The following is a 16,631-nucleotide window of genomic DNA, read 5'->3' on the forward strand; positions in this document are numbered from 1 at the left end:
ATTGCGCACAGTATTCAAGATGTGATCTCATCAATACCCTGCATAAATGAAACAGAACATCCTTAAATTATATTCAATTCTCCTTGAAATAAAAAAATTCTATTAACTTAGCATGTTACATTTGCATTTTAACCATGATTTATGCACCAGAGCACCTAAATCCCTCTGTATCTCAGATTTCTGCAGTCAATCTGTTTTTAAGCAAAACTCTGCTTTTTTAATTCTTCATGCCAAAGTAACAACTTCATAACTTCCCCCATTATACTCTATCTGGTAGATATTTGCCTAATCACTCAACTTAAGCATATCATTATGTCTTCTCCTACCTTGACATGATCTATGAATTTAGCTACCATGTCATCATTTCCCTTGTCTAAGTCATTGATGTAAATTGAAAACGTAATGCTCCAGCACAGATTCTGCAGGATTCCACTCATCATATCCTGCCAATTAGGCAAAGACCTATTTATGTATATTCTGCTTTTGGCCAACCAGCCAATCCTCTATCCATGTAAATACGTACCCTCATTCCTTGAGATTTTATTTTTCCGTCTTCAACTCCAACTTATTTTCCAGCCCTGAGCAAACGTTCTGAATGGGTAGGCAACACATTCTTCTGGACTTTCCCTCCTTGCTGCAGATAACTGAATCTTTCTGCTTACTACACTATTATCTGCAGCTACTACACTCCTTGTTGTTCCTCACACTTCAATAACTTCCTGAACTACAGTCAGTTTGCACATCCATGTTGCAAACAGACTCACCCAAACAGGCTGAAAGAACCTCAAATTTATTGGAAATTGGAAAAGGCTCACACCCTTGCACTCTGTGTCTTCTTACTAGCCTCACTCACAGCCACACCTTCCCATCCTTGACCACAGGCCAACTCAGAAAACCCTATCCTAAGTAGTATGTGACTGCTTACAGGTACAAAGAATCCAGGTAGCTTAACACAATGTCTTCAGTTCTGTCTCCAGCTCATAAATCCTAAGCTGAACTTCAAACAGATGGTGCACTCCAAAGCTGAGGCCAAGAAAGGGATAGAGACAGAGAAAGAGGAGAATGAGCAAGGAATTTAGGACAAAACAAGGATGTTGAAATGGGTTGGGAGTGTGAGGAACGTAATTGCATGGAACTTAATATCTTAGCAGTTTCTAACAAATTGGAGTTAAGGATTATTATAATACTTTAGTCTGGGGACCGTAAAGACATACTACAGTAGTCGAACTAGCGGCCAATAATATGGATGTGGATGTAGTATGGATAATGATTTGCTTCAGTTAGAGCAATAGATCTCAAAATGTGGTTTACAGACCACTCGTGGCCCATGAGAATCCACCAGGGGGTCCATAAACTAATTAAAGTAATGGTTGAGGTATCAGGTCGAAACACTCATATCACTATTTGCAGACTGTTTCACAACCAGACTGGGTCCCGTGTGTGTACAGTGTTAGGCATCACAAGTGCCAGCATAGCTTTTGAAGCAAGATTACGTTACATGACGCGCACAATTGCGCAATTGGATTTTCAACATTTGTGGGCTGCAAACAAAGAACAACTGCCGGAATGTGGTATTAACATTTTTCTAGTTGAATTTTATCACAAGAAAAAAATGGGGTACGAGAGACAGGTGATCCCCAGATGAAAAGTTTGAAAACCACAGAGTAACAAAGTATGGTTAGTAAAGGGAGGTCTTCCAGAGGTTGTATTTTATCATTTTGTGGAATACGTGGCACAAATGTCCCGGATACTGTCAGTCATTAGCCACACAGTTTGAAAAAGATCCATCTCCTAAATGTACTTATAATTTGAGGAGAGCAATTATACTTGGACAATAACGCCCTTAATTCCATCTAATCCGTTATTCCTATGAACTTTTTAGGCTCATGACTACTTGGACAGTCATGCTAGATGCTGAAGATAAAAACAAAATGATTCTCAAAAAATACTTTGGCTCATTTTAAAATAATACTAATATTTTATTGCAAATTTAAATATTACTTTTAAAAATCTCATTTTAATACAGCATGAATCATATCAACACAAAACTACTGCTGCTCATTACACAGCTTTTCAGTTTGAGTTTTCACTTTATTGATCAATATAACAGTAACACATAACAAAACATACAATCTTTACCATGCTTCAGTTATAACTGAACCAGCATTGTTTTTGAGAAATATCTGGTTTTGTACATTTTGGTGACAAATATACCACATATCTATATTAATAGTGAAAGCAACAGCATATATTTATAATAAGAGCTGTTATAGCAATAGTATTTAAATACAAAATATTTTCATGTATATTTCTCTAGAAAAGCCCTGAACAAAATGATCATCTGTACAGTTTATACAGTTTGTTTCTCATAACACAGGAATGAAGGTTTTATCTAAGAGATATTTACAGTGACAGTCCAGTACTTATAATGAATATAACCAGACAGCAAAATCAAAACTGACTAATTATACTTGAATACCTGAAGGAACTTCTGCACATAATGCATGGATACCCTGGGTTCAGAAACAGAGCTACATGGACCGTTCTTCCCTGAAAGTCAATCTATTCACCCAAATGGATGGCTGGTTTGCCTCCAAAGCAAGAATATGTAACTTTAAACTTCATTAACACTGAAAGCAATAAGATTGTTATTTTCCTGTGTGAATTAATATGTCATATTCATTTCTTCAAATGGGTTAAATTTCATTGGCACTGTAAATGTTAAAGTCTTGCAATGCTCGTTACAGTACATATGAAATGGATCTGCAAACTTTGAAACAGGCATCACAGGCAGAGTAAGTGACCGAGTTGCTGCAGTGCTTCAAAAAGGCATTTACATTACTCAATGAGGTCACCTGAACAATTAAAACGTCCCCCAGTGATATTGAGTCCACGATACTTGCTCATGGACCACAGTTCCTCAAAGGTCGGAAATTTTATTTAATTAGAAGCATTAAATCAAGAGAAGAGGTCCATTAATTTGTCAGTAGGATACTATCTTTCATAGTCTGATGGTCAAATATATGGAGACGTATTTTAGGGAATTTCTAGACCATCCTTGGCAAAGTACTTTTTTTCTAAGCACTTTGAAAAGAATACATAAATATTTCAGAAAGTAAATAACCTCTTTTTAATGTAATACATTCCACATATATTTGGAATTTGTAAATGCATGATTTTAAGCAAAGATATTAAGAACATAAAATATGACAGAAATGATCTCACCTAGTCTATGGAGGTAATAACACAAACCTATATGATCCCCAATGTAAAAAAAAAGTTCCTCACCTAAAAATTTTAATTTAAGAGGAACTAACTTAAAGCATACCTTTGCATCATGCACCACTGCAATGTACTTATGACCTGAACTGGTTAAGATGACCTTGAGTGCCTGTTCCATATCTAGTTGGAATATTAAACAATCCAGTTCTGAATCCCTGAGTCATTCCTGTTGCAGGTCTCCCAATGCTATGGGGAGCACCTCCATATGAAACAATTCCATAATTGAGACCTAAGCCATAAGGTCTATTTGGTGGGGCAGTTGGTAGGATGACTGGGTTGATGTTCTTGCCTGGTGTGTTGAAGGAAAATTCAGGAGGAGGACTGGATGGTTTTGCTGGGGTAGAGGTGATTGGGTTCATGTCATCCATAGGTTTGACAGCTGGAACTGGTGCAATATTGGCATGGTCCAAGGGATTCAGTATATTGCTCGGGATTGATCCTGTAACCAGTAACGGTCGAACCCAATCATCCTTAAATATCTGAACAGTTAAAGTTTTAACAAGTGTGGATAGGCGGTTGGTCACATGGGCCAGCACCAACTGTTCATTTGCATCTCTCCTGATCCGGACGTGTACAGAGCCAGCCTAAAGAGGATAAAAGCAAAACCTTTTTAAAAATATGTTCCAACTCTAATGAGAAAACTCAAATCTTTTAAAAGTTCAATCAGGATCTGAAGGAACGGAGATTTCTGGTAAAACCTTGCAATCAATTAATAAAAGTTCCATTCAATACATTAACCAGCTTTACATCTTATAAGCCATTTCCAGCATTGCCTATTTTTGCTTAAATGCGCAGAATTACTTCTTATGCAGTGCGTCTCATCTTTTCAAAACCCATTTAAAAGTTATGGAGGATAGACAACAAAATCAGCGCACAGAATACAATGCCTCATTCCTGAGGAAACATCATTAGTCATTCAGATCGAATTAGCTTGGTAGAATAGCCTTGCTATTTTGTACACTGAATATCTTTAGCAGGTCCTTAATGTGTCAATTTTCTAAAGATGTCAGTTTGTGCCTGAATTTGAAAATAAGACACAGGTAGTGCTGCATATTTATTATTCTTCATTATTCCAATTTTAGTTTTAAAATGCTTCCCTTGGTTGGTTGCCATAAATATTAAAGGTGAAAAATTGAGGGACTTGTAACAGAAACCAATCAGTTACTGCCAATCAGATTTTGCTCACCAGTTAGAAACCTTCTATTTTGTACTTGGATGTGAATTATTATACTGCAGTTTAGGGCTCAATCTTTCCTTATGTAAGATTGAAAAATCAGAACAGCTTAAAAAGATAGAATGGAAACAATACTCCTTTAAAAGTTGACCAGAGAAATCTATGAGAATCAAAGACCCACGTCACCCATGTTCTGCCAGAGTTACTTGGAATTTTTAGCCACCCTGAGAAAGTGGATGGTTATGGCGCTGGGGCTGGAAGCAATGGGTAAAGGGAAAGAATTTAACGGTGAAAACCTGCATTACAAATTCTATAACTCAGACTTTTAACTTAACTGCTTTGGAAGTCACTTCAACAGATTTAAGCAGGGAGCTTCAGATTTAGATTTTTGTGGCAAAATGTGCACCTAATTTAAGCCATTTTTAAGTGATTGATTACTAAATCTACATAGAAATGTGACAGGTTGCTGTCATTGATCGGGCACAGCTTCAGCTTTGTGTTGTATAGTTTTAAGCAACCCAATGGGCCTTTATTGAAGAATGCTTACTATCCAAACACTTGTTTTGTGAGCTAACAACATCATAAGCACAGTAGGAATCAGCAGACTTCAACAAAGTCTGAAGAGAGAGCAAAATAAATTTGATATCACAATAGGGTAATAATGTAATAAAAGACAAACTCCTCCCTGTTGCCAACATTGTAGGACTGTGCACAACAAATTTGATTTCTTAGTACCAAAAACAGAAATTGCTGGAATAACAGTTGCTGAGTAGCACAGTGGCTCAGCGGTGAGCACTGCTGCCTCACAGCCAGGGACCAAGTTTGATTCCAAGCTCAGACGACTATCTGCGTTGAGCTGGCACATTCTCCCTGGTTCTGAATGGATTTCCTCTGGGTGCACCGGTTTCCTCCCACAGGATAAAGACATGCAGGTTAGGTAGATTGGCCATGCCAAATTACCCTGGAGTGTCCAGGGATGTGCAGGCTAGGTGGGTTGATCTTTGGAGGGGCAGTGTGGTATTGATTGGTCTAATGGCCTCTTTCCACACAACAGGGATTCTATGAATTTTAAGAACTCAGCAGGTCTGCAGCATCTGTAGAGAGAAAGCAGAGTTAATGTTTCAGTTCCAGTGACCTTTCTTCAGAACTGATTTCAGCTAGGAAAAGTTTGGTACATACGCTAAAGATGGTGTGGAGGAAGCAGGGAGGGGAAAGTGATAGATGGTGATAGAGCTAGAGAGAGAGATAAAAACAGTTGGGCAGATAAAGGAGTGGGTAAAGGTCAGCCTGGGAAATCAATAGCTGCAAATGGGGCCAATTAGTGACTACGAATGAGTTGTTTTTGGTGATACACAAGTCTGGTGTGTGGGGGTTAGGTTAAGGGCATGAGAGAAGATGCTTAGGCCCTAAAATGTTGGAACTTGACACTGAGTTCTGAAGGATGCAGCATCCCCAGGCAGAAAATGCGCTTGCACTGACTTTGCTTGAGCACTGCAGCAAACTTGAGACAGAGATAGTGGCCAGAGAATACAGTGGCATGATGAAGCAGCAGGCAACAGGAAGTTCAGGGCCATTTATGCAGACAGAATGTAAAGCTGTTGCCCAGTCTGTATTTTCTCTCCCCAACGTAGAGCAGACAACATTGTGAGCAGTGAATACAGTTGCTAAATTGAGTATTGCAAGGTTCTACACAAAGCCATGATCTGACAAACAGCTACATGACAATGAGTAGACAAGACAATTTTTAAAACAAACGTACTTTGGCTTAGGTATAAACATTGATCAGGCCAAAAGACAGGCCATCCTTTCTATTTAGTGAATTGTTCCGCAAAATCTTTTATGTCTACATAAGAAAGATGTGCTTTGGCATGAAATCCCACCTAAAGCACAGCATCTCTAATGGTGCAGCACTTCCTCAGCATAACAATGGAGAACTGTATCAGTCTATATTTCTATGCTCTATAGTGTGACTTGACTTTACAGCCTTCAGTTACCAGGGTAAGTGTGCTGCCGCTGACCAGAGTATAAAAGGTATTTACATAAATACAATAAATGAAAAAAAAGACAGATATTAAACAAACCAAGCAGTAATGGATATTAAAATTATTTTCAGCATTTCTACCTGGCCAAATAGCTTTAAAACAACAGATACATCCACAGCAGTGACATAAAGATGCCTTATTTGTATAACAAATTATATTTAGGTGTTAATGACAATCTTGGTCAGTGACCTGGATGTTAATTGAAGTTGCCAAAAGCCTTTTAATATTGGACTTGTTCCAAATTTTGTTCCACGGTTGATATCATCCCATTCAACAATCCTGAACTATCCAGCTGATCCATGACTGTCCTCAGAACAAGGCTCCAGCTGTTCAGTATATGAGTCTTTAGCAATGACCGTTGTTTACATTGTTGTAATCCTTAAATCCAGATCTTAGTGGGGCACATTAAATACAGTATATTAATGTGGAGCACTCAGATCATATGATTAAAATCCAATGGAAATTTCAACTTCAATCTAGTTACTGTCTTTGTTACCATTATGACTCTCATCTGACATGGTCAAAGAGATTGCACAATCTTTTATGTATGTGTATTGGCCATTATTGGAATGAGCTTATGGTATTTCTGTCTGCCTTTATTTTAAATACTGAATAGCCAGGAATAACAGCTTTGGATGTTAAATTTTTGAACAATAAAAGACTAACTATATAAAAAAAAGTAATGATTGGGTGACATTGCAGTGCATGCTGATTACAGGGAGGATTCACACTTACGGAAGGATACACGAAATGACATATTTGAAGGGTCCAGAAACAAAGATGAAAGATGATTATCTGAAGTTCTTGAACACAGTGCTGAATTTTGGCAAGGAAAAAAATTAGAAATGCTAGGGGTAACTCTGCCACTTATTTATTGCAATCACAATTATTGTATTTATGTAAATACCTTTTATACTCTGGTCAGCCTACAAAACTGATCAGGCCAATTTAAATGCAAGTTAAAAGCCTCAAGCATGAGTTTCTGCAATTTTTTTAAACTATGCTCCTTCAAGACCAGTTCAATCAAATCAGGAATAAAAACAGAAAATATTAGAAACATACATCAGGTCTGGCAGCATCTGTGGAGAAATAAGCAGTTAACATTTTAGGTTGATGCCATTTATCAGAACTATTTGGAATGTTAACTCAATTTCACTCTGCACATATGTTGTCAGAACTGAATATTTCTACCATTTTCTATTCTAAGATTTCTGGCAACAGTGACATTGTGTTTTTGAATCAGTTAAATCAGGTCTTAACCACAGATTGCCTACATACCCAGATGATCAAAATAGAGTGTCAACGTTGTCAACAATGCCCTCCAGCACACCACCTCCACTTCCCGCACCTCTACCCTTGAACCCCACCCCTCCAACCACAACAAGGGCAGAACCACCCAGTCCTCACCTTCCACCCCACCAATCTCCAGATACAATGCATCATCCTCCACTATTTCCACTACCTACAAACAGACCCCATCACCAGAGGTATATTTCCCTCCCCATCACTATCAGCATTCTGCAGAGACCACTCCCTCTGTGACTCCCTTGTTAGGTTCCCACCCCCCACCAATGCATCCTCCATTCCTGGCACCTTCCCTTGCCACCGCAAGAGGTATAAATCTTGCACCCCTCCCCACTCACCTCCATCCAAGGCCGCAAAGGATCCTTCCACATCAGACAGAGATTTTCCTGCAACTCCAAGCACCTCAGCTCTGTGTCTGTTGCTCTCGATATGGTCTCCTCTACATTGGGAAGACAGGATGCCAACTTGCGGAATGGTTCAGAGGCCATCTCAGGGACACATGCTCCCAACAACCTCACTGCCCTGTGGCCGACCACTTCAACTCCCCTACCCCCACTTTTTCACAGATCCAACCCTTCAACTCAGCACCGCCCTCTTGAACTATCCTACCTGCCCATTTTCCTTCTCACCTATCTGCTCCACCTTCCCCTCTGACCTATCATCATCACCCTACTTTCATGTACCTATCGCCTTCCATGCATCTTCCTTCTCCCTAGCCCCAACCCTCTCCCATTTATCTCTCTGCAACCCCCATTTCCGATGAAGAGCTTATGCCCGAAACATCGACTTTCCTGCTCCTGCTGACTGACCTACTGTGCTTTTCCAGTGCCACACTTTTTGAAAATAGAGTGTCAGTTCAATTTTGGGTTCAGGAAAACTCTTCCACCTGTTATAAATTCCTTAGCTACACAGAAACTAGTTGGCATGATTTTAATTGTTTTTATATCACAAACATTTAGTTCACTAATAAACTGACCAGAAGGCCAGTTGGTGAGTGTGCATGGCACCTGATCGTTGAGTAAATATCCTCCAAGGCAGCCTTTGAGACACACAAAAGCAGAATTGCCAAACAGAAACTGATAGCCAAGTTCCGTACCCATGAGGACTGCCTCAGGTGTGATTTTGGATTTACGTTGCGCCAAATGTAACTCCATCATAGTGTTCTATATTTGTAACATCTTCCTTACTGTCCTGTTTTGACACCATCATCTTGATAGCATATTATGAACTCTTTACCCTAATTAGTTTGCACAGGGTTGGATTATGTATTACTTTGGTTAGTCCAGCTGCATGCAACTCTTACACCTGTCATGTTATTCCAGCCATTTGGTTTGTCTCCAGCACAATCTTATTTTTATTTTTTTTGTAATTATCTCTCTGCTTCAATCAATTGGATCATAGATCATCCCTTGCTATTCAGCTGCTGACACTTTTGATCACCTGAAGAGACCTATAATTCAGCCTGTCGACACTCCACTCACACCAGTTGTACAAGCTTTTGATTTCTTTGCCTATCATTCTGTCCCTTCACTGTTCGTGATGAAGGAGCAGCATACCAAAAGCTCGTGATTTCAAATAAACCTGTTGGACTATAACCTGGTGTCATGTGACTTCGGACCATTAAAACAGCAACAGTATGGGCTCGATCTTCACTGTAGCAGAGGTAGACTTGGAATCTACCCGTTTGCCTTGTGTCTAAATGGAAGGCAATGGCAAACCACAACTAGCAAAAAGAAACTGCTAACAGCTCAGTATGAAGCATTAGCAGACACTGAGCTAAGCACCTGTCTTTGCATGGAGCAAAGAAATCTGAATAGTATACATTGAAAGTATTACATGTTTCAAAGTATTAGATAGACTTTTTAAAATCACTCATTTTCAGTGACTTTAAGTCAGGTTACCTATATAGAGGTCTATTAGGCATTCTTGTTTTTTGTGATACAAATATTTAGTTTTATTAGCAAGAGGAAAGAACATGACTTAAATCTATCAATCATAGAATCAAAGTACAGAAGGGGCCCTTCATCCCATGTCTGGACTGCCATAAATATATTACATATATTAGTCCCACTTTCCTGCACTAGGCCCATAGCATTGAACGTCATGACACTTCAAGTGCTCGTCCAAGTACTTTTTAAAGGTTGTGAGGTTTGCTCCCTGAACTATTCTCCCAGACAGTGTATCCTGGTGCACTTTTTGTTACATTACAGAGTGGCTCATGATGGATTTTAGGTATGCAATTATAGAAAATTTGAACTATAACCTAAGCAACACAATTTTATATTTTAGGAGTGCAAATTACATGTTATCAAAAATCCATAGTAATGGAAACGTGCAACTATTTTATCATGTTCCAGTTTCCAATGGTTTCCTCAGAGCTAAGGAATATTATAGGTAAGACAGATGAGTCAAGGTTGTTGACCAACAGGTGGAATTGAGCTGCTTCTGTCATCGCAGAGACTTGATTGAAGAAAGAGCAAGACTGGCAACTCAACATTCTGAGATACGGGACCTTCTGGCATGAGAGGAGAGGGTGTAAAAGAGGTGGTGGTGTCACATTATGAATTAAGGAGTGAGTTACTGCAGAAATGAGGAACAATATCTTGAAAGGGCCATCAAATTAGGCTTTTTAGGTTAAGCTTCGGAATAAAGAGTCCATTGCACCATAGGCCCACAAAGCCAATGAGGAATTAAGCAGTTATATGGACAATTTATTGTGGTGTGCAAAAATAATATAAGGTAATTACATTAGGGATTTCAACTATCCCATAATTAATTTGAATAATCGTAGTATAAAGGGTTGAGAGGGCACAGATTTTGTGAAACGCACTCAACAGAGCTTTTTAATGTCTATAAGTAGAAGGGCTAACAAGGTCTGGTGTTGTGCTGGACCTAATTCTGTTTTTTGAGGGGGCAGTGAACAGTATTTTGTGATAAAGACCAGTTCACCATAAGATTTACGTTTGTAATGGAAAATTTAAAATATGGTCTGCAAAAAAAGTACAGCTCTGGATTTGGGGGGCGGGGGGGAAGCAGAGCTTATTGAAATAAGGCAGGATCTGGCCAAGGACGACTGGGAATAACTACTTGAGGATAAATCTACAATGGAATAGTGGAAGCATTCAAAAAGGAATTGGGGAGATACAGGCCCAAAAATGTTCCCTTTACAGCAAAATGTAGGAGCAACAAGCAGATAAAACCCTTGATGTTGAGAAGGATTGAGACCTGGCTTAAAAAAGAAAGAGGGAGACATATAAAAGCTAAAATGAGAACAAATCAACAGAAATCCTAGTGTATTATAGAATACGTTGAGGAGAACTTAAGAAAGCAATTAGGTCGGCAATGTGGGCACAACCAATGGTGGGCAAGATTAGGGAGAATCCCAAGATATTATACAAATACATAAAGGGAAAGAGAATAACTAGGCAAAGAGTAGGGCCCAAGGGGGAAACATGCGATTGGAGCCAGAGGATATTGATAGTGTTAAATGAGTACCCAGACATTTGCCTTCACTTGGGAGGAGGAGAGAGGGACAGGAAAATGGACTCTGAGGTTCTTAAGAGGATTGTTAAAGGGAGTGAAGAGGCATTGGCGATTTGGCTGGTTTAAAAGTGGCCAATATCTAAGCCCTGATGTGTTGTATCCCGGGCTGTGGTGGGAGACAAGTGCAGAAGTTATCAGGACCCTGATCTTGATTTTTAATTTTTCTCTGGCCACAAGGTAGGTGCCAGAGGACTAGAGCAAATGTGATTCCACTTTTCAAGAAGGGTAGTAGAGATAAACAATGGAATTACAGACCAGTGAGTCACGCATCAGTAGTAGGGAAACTATTACAGAAAATTAGATTAGATTAGATTAGAGTACTTACAGTGTGGAAACAGGCCCTTCCGCCCAACAGGTCCACACCGCCCTGCCGAAGCGCAACCCACCCATACCCCTACATTTACCCCTTACCTAACACTACAGGCAATTTAGCATGGCCAATTCACCTGACATGCACATCTTTGTACTGTGGGAGGAAACCGGAGCACCCGGAGGAAACCCACGCAGACACGGGGAGAATGTGCGAACTCCACACAGTCAGTGGCCTGAGGCAGGAATTGAACCCGGGTCTCTGGCGCTGTGAGGCAGCAGGGCTAACCACTGTAAAATTAATCTGAAGGGGAGAATTAATCTCCATTTAGAGAGGCAAGATTCGATCAGGGATAGTCAGCAAGGTTTTGTCAGAGAGAGGTCATACCTAACAAATCTGGTTCAAATTTTGAGGTGGTCACTAAATCTGCAGACTCAAAATTGACTTAGTGGTAGGATACAGACGGTGGTGACAGAAGGCAGTTTGTGAGACTGGAGGTCAGTATCCAATGACATACCAAAGGGATCAATGCTGAGCCCCTTATTTTTTGGCATACATTTGACAATAAAGACAGACATGTGGGAAGGATGATATGCAGGTTTGTGGATGACGTGAATATCGGCTGGATGGTTGACAGTGAGGAAGAAGGTCTTAGGTTACAGGAGGATATAAACAGATTTGTCGGATGGTCCGATCAGCGACAGATGAAATTAACCTAGATGAGTGTGAGGTGATGCACTTTGGAAGAAGAAACAGGACAAGTGAGTACTCAATGGTAGGATACGAAGAAGCTCAGACGAACTGAGGGATCTTGGGGTGCTGGTGCACAAAGTCATAAAGGTTGCTGTACAGCTTAATATGGTAGCTAAGATGACAAACGGGACATTTGCCTTTATCAGTCAAGGCATAGACTATAAGAGCAGAGAGGTATCACAGAGTGTACAGAATTTTGGTTAGGCCACAGCTGAGTAGTGTACAGTTCTGGTCCCTACACTATAGGAAGGATGTGATTGCATTAGAGGGGGTGCAGAGGAGATTCACAATATATTGCCTGGGATGGAAATCTTTAATTATGAAGAGAGGCTGGATAAGGTTAAGTTCTTTTCTTTAGAGTATAGAAGGTTGAGGAGGGAAATCTGACAGCAGGGATTAATATTGTGAGGGTCATGGATTGGATGGATAGAAAGCAGCTTAGCTGAAAGGTCACTAACAAGTGTCATATTTCTAGATTGGAAGGCAAGAGATTTAGAGGAGATTTGAGGAAAACCGTTTTCGCCCAGCTAGAGGGAATCTGAAATGCATGGCCTGGGAGGGTAGTAGAGATAAGTAACCTCATAACCTTTAAAGGGTATTTGGATGAGCATTTGAAAGGTCATAATAGGGCCAAAAGTTCGGGCCTAGTACTGGAAAGTGGGACTAGTTTGGCAGTACAGACTCAATGGGCTGAAGGGTCTCTTCCTTAATGTGTCCTATGAATATTCTCCTGATCAGGCTAGTTGACTGCCTTCAAATCTGTATGGATTTCCAATTTCCAAAAGAACATGCAAAGTGTTAACTGAGACTCTCCCTTCCAAGATTTGAAAAAAAAAACAAACAGGTTGGAAAATAGTAGCCAGAAACTATATCCTCCCTCTTCGCACCACCCAACAAACGAACAATCCACACAAAATATGATGGTCAAGCAAGATTGGTGTGTATTCTAAGGGGAACAGATGTTATATTGTTCCAAGTCAAAGTGTTACGTAGCTTGGAGGGGAAATTGTAGGTGTTCCCAAACATTTGCTGTCCTTGATCTTCAAGTTGGTAGGAGCCACACGCATGGAAAGTGCTGCTGAAGCAGTCGACGTGATTTGCTACAGGACATCTTGTGGATAGTAAACACTGTTGCCACTATGCCTCAGTTATGTATGATGTACATTTTTAAAGTTGTGGAAAGAATGCTGACCAAGCAGACTGTTTTGTCCTAAGTCGTGTGAAAACTGAATGCTGTCGGAGCTGCATTCATTCAGGGCAAGTGGAGGATGTTCCATTACATTTGGGATTAGTGGTTCATGGATGTTGTTATGATCCCAACTGATGGCAAAACTGGACAAATCCGATCCCAGAGTGGAACCCTACTTAATAGATTATCAGTTTAATGTTGCTTTTTATTTACCATGGCGGTTAGTCACTAAACATATTCACAAGAGATTGCTAACATATCTTCAACAAAATAATGTAGAAATCTACCATACAAAAAGAAAAAAAACACACAAACAATACTGAGACCTGTTTAAATCAGTCTTCTTACACAGCAGAAATAAATATTTAACACTTTACCCCAACAACCACCTTATAAATGGTTGAAATCTCCACATTAAAACATGGTTGTAATCGGTTTATTTTTGGAAAAGTTTTGTACATTCACTTTATGCTGTTTTTTTTTGTAATGTCTCTTCCCAAGAACCTTAAACAAGTCACTAACCTGACTCAATTATTACTTAATGTGTTTCTTAAACTCATGTTTCCTACAGCCTTGTAAGCATGTCTTCTCTCTGACACCTCAATAGCCCTCTGTTCCATGGGCTTTTCACTTTCTGACATTGAAGGCATTCAGGACTTCTTTTCAGGCCAGAATGCTTCGAGACCACTAATAACATCTCTGTTGTTAGCAATCTCTGAATGAATGCACACTGCCAACTTCTTCTGGATTGTTATGACTGTTATTGGTCTCCTGTCACTAGGCAATAGCATTCTTTTACTCTTTTGCCCCCACCCCACAATGGACTGTTCTACTCAAGAGTTTAAAAATTTAACTACAAATGAACAATACAAATCTCCAGACAATGCAGTACACTCAAAATAAATCTAAAATAAACTTTTAAAAAGGCCTTTTCCTTCTTAAACCCACAATAAAAATATAATTTCAACTCAAAGCTGTAAATTTGTTCTTCAAGCTCTCAAACAATAATGAATTACGAATCTTCAGCACATGGTGGACTGACTCTGGAAGAGGAGGTGGTAATTCTCAGCTTCTGACTGGCTCTTGCTGTCATAGCATTTATATGCTAGCTCAGTTAAATTTATGGATGTTGTTGGTCATGGATTCAGCTATGGTAATAGCATGGAAATTAAAAAAAAACTTTTCTCTTGATGGAGATGCTCATTGCCTGGTACTTGTGTTGCGTGAATATTACCTGTCACTTTCAGCCCCCACCCAAAATTTAGAGATTTTACTGCATGCAGACAGATTTTTTAAAGTATTATAGTACTCTAGGGAAGAATGATTTTAATAAATGATAACACACATTCTGATGGTCATTTACTTCCCACCCCCCGCAAATAGTAAAGACTGCTTGCATGAAGTTGCATGAATAAAAGTATGTAATTTACAAACAGATTAATGTGCTATGTTTGCAGGTGTAGAATCACATTTTTCAACAATTTATTTCAAATTGCAATCCCAGTTAAGGCATAGGTTACATGTATTGTGCACACACTCCTATCAATACTGCAAGTCACGGGTTAGCAACATAAGCTTTTACATTATATATGATTACACACAAAGACAATGAAACAATGCATTACCGTGCCAACACAGAAGTTTCATCTTATTTCTGAAGGTTCTATCATTTATGCAAGATAATCAATTGTGTGATCATTACTCAACATTATTCAAAACTGAATTTTAAAAATTCAACTAAGATATTAACAGACTAGCAAATACTGTGGATTGATTTTGAGGATGTAATTTCATCTCAAGAATTTAGATGCCTGATGAGTTTAGTTCTCATGATTTATAAAATATTGCCTATCAGATTACTGCCTTGCAGTTATTCCGTGTCATTACGTTCTACATAAGCAATAGAGGTGTCAAGCCATAAAGAATACTTTGAGGTACAAGCATTAAGTGGAAGAGGCTTTAAATGGACTGAAGTCACTGGGAAGATTAAATTAAAAATACACTGGGGACAATGGTGATGAAGGAGACAAAATATGAATTGCTTTTAAAAGAGTACTTTCAGGTAACCCACAATTTTAAACCATGAATATGTTTAAAAACCTTCTGAGAATATTGAATTAAATTCTCCATACATATCACGCAAAAAGCATTTCACACGAATAGGTGACAATGGCTTGGAGACAAGATGCTGCTTCTCAAATGTCGTGCCTTTTAGTATGCAGCTGCTTTTGTAAGTGAGCTAATAAGCAGTTATTTGTCTGAACAAATGATAGTTCTATTGGATCTGGTTTTAGAAAGAATGATGTTTAATCCAATCATTGCCACTTTTGCATTGGATTCTAAACCTGCTGCACAATTAAGGAGAAAAAGTATTTCCTTTGTCTATAAAATGAAAAATATTTAGGATCTGATATCAATTTGACAGTCATTGTTTGAAATATTTGTACCCATTTATTTCTAATCAAAGATCAAACAGCTGATTAGGACTTCAGGCTTCAGATATTACGAAAGAGAGCACCTTAGAGTAACATAATACCACAAAATTAAAATTTATAATGAAGTTTACAGAATTCTTCAAAGTATTTTTAATCTTGATCAAGTTATTAAAACCCCAGAAAACCACAAAGTGGTCAATTTCCATTTCAATTAGTTTCAAAATGGAAAGGCAGAAGAATGAACAGGAAACTAAAGATGAAAACTGTGCAGTGATGTTTTACAGTTCTTTATTTGCTTATGGGATCTGTGCGTTGATGGGTAGGCCAGTAGTCATCACTATTCCCAACTACCCTCAAGAAGTTATGGCAAGCAACTTTTGAGAAGCGTTGTAATCCATGTGGATTAGTTACACCCACCTCGCTAATACAAGGGTGTCCTAAATTTTTGATCCATCAACAGCGAAGGAACAGTGATTTAGCTCCAAGTTAAGATCGTGTGTGGCTTGAAGGTGAACTTGCATTTGATGGCTTTCCCATGTATTTGCTATCATTGTCATTCAAGGTGGTAGGGGTCATAGATTTGGCTGCTGAAAAAACC

General features: G+C 39.0%; 1 protein-coding gene across 3 annotated transcripts in view; it reads right to left on the bottom strand.

Moving 5' to 3' along the window:
* Positions 1 to 2,070: 2,070 nt before the first annotated feature.
* The window catches only part of slc30a6 (solute carrier family 30 member 6), a 168,346-nt gene continuing 153,785 nt past the window's right edge, over positions 2,071 to 16,631 (bottom strand). For all 3 annotated transcript variants that reach the window (XM_043695543.1, XM_043695545.1, XM_043695544.1), the window contains one exon: positions 2,071 to 3,866. In XM_043695543.1, coding sequence (XP_043551478.1) covers positions 3,357 to 3,866 — 510 coding nt within the window. In that variant the 3' untranslated portion in view covers positions 2,071 to 3,356. The remainder of the gene's footprint in view (positions 3,867 to 16,631) is intronic.

Source organism: Chiloscyllium plagiosum, chromosome 9, assembly GCF_004010195.1.
Source record: "Chiloscyllium plagiosum isolate BGI_BamShark_2017 chromosome 9, ASM401019v2, whole genome shotgun sequence".
Lineage (NCBI taxonomy): Eukaryota > Metazoa > Chordata > Chondrichthyes > Orectolobiformes > Hemiscylliidae > Chiloscyllium > Chiloscyllium plagiosum.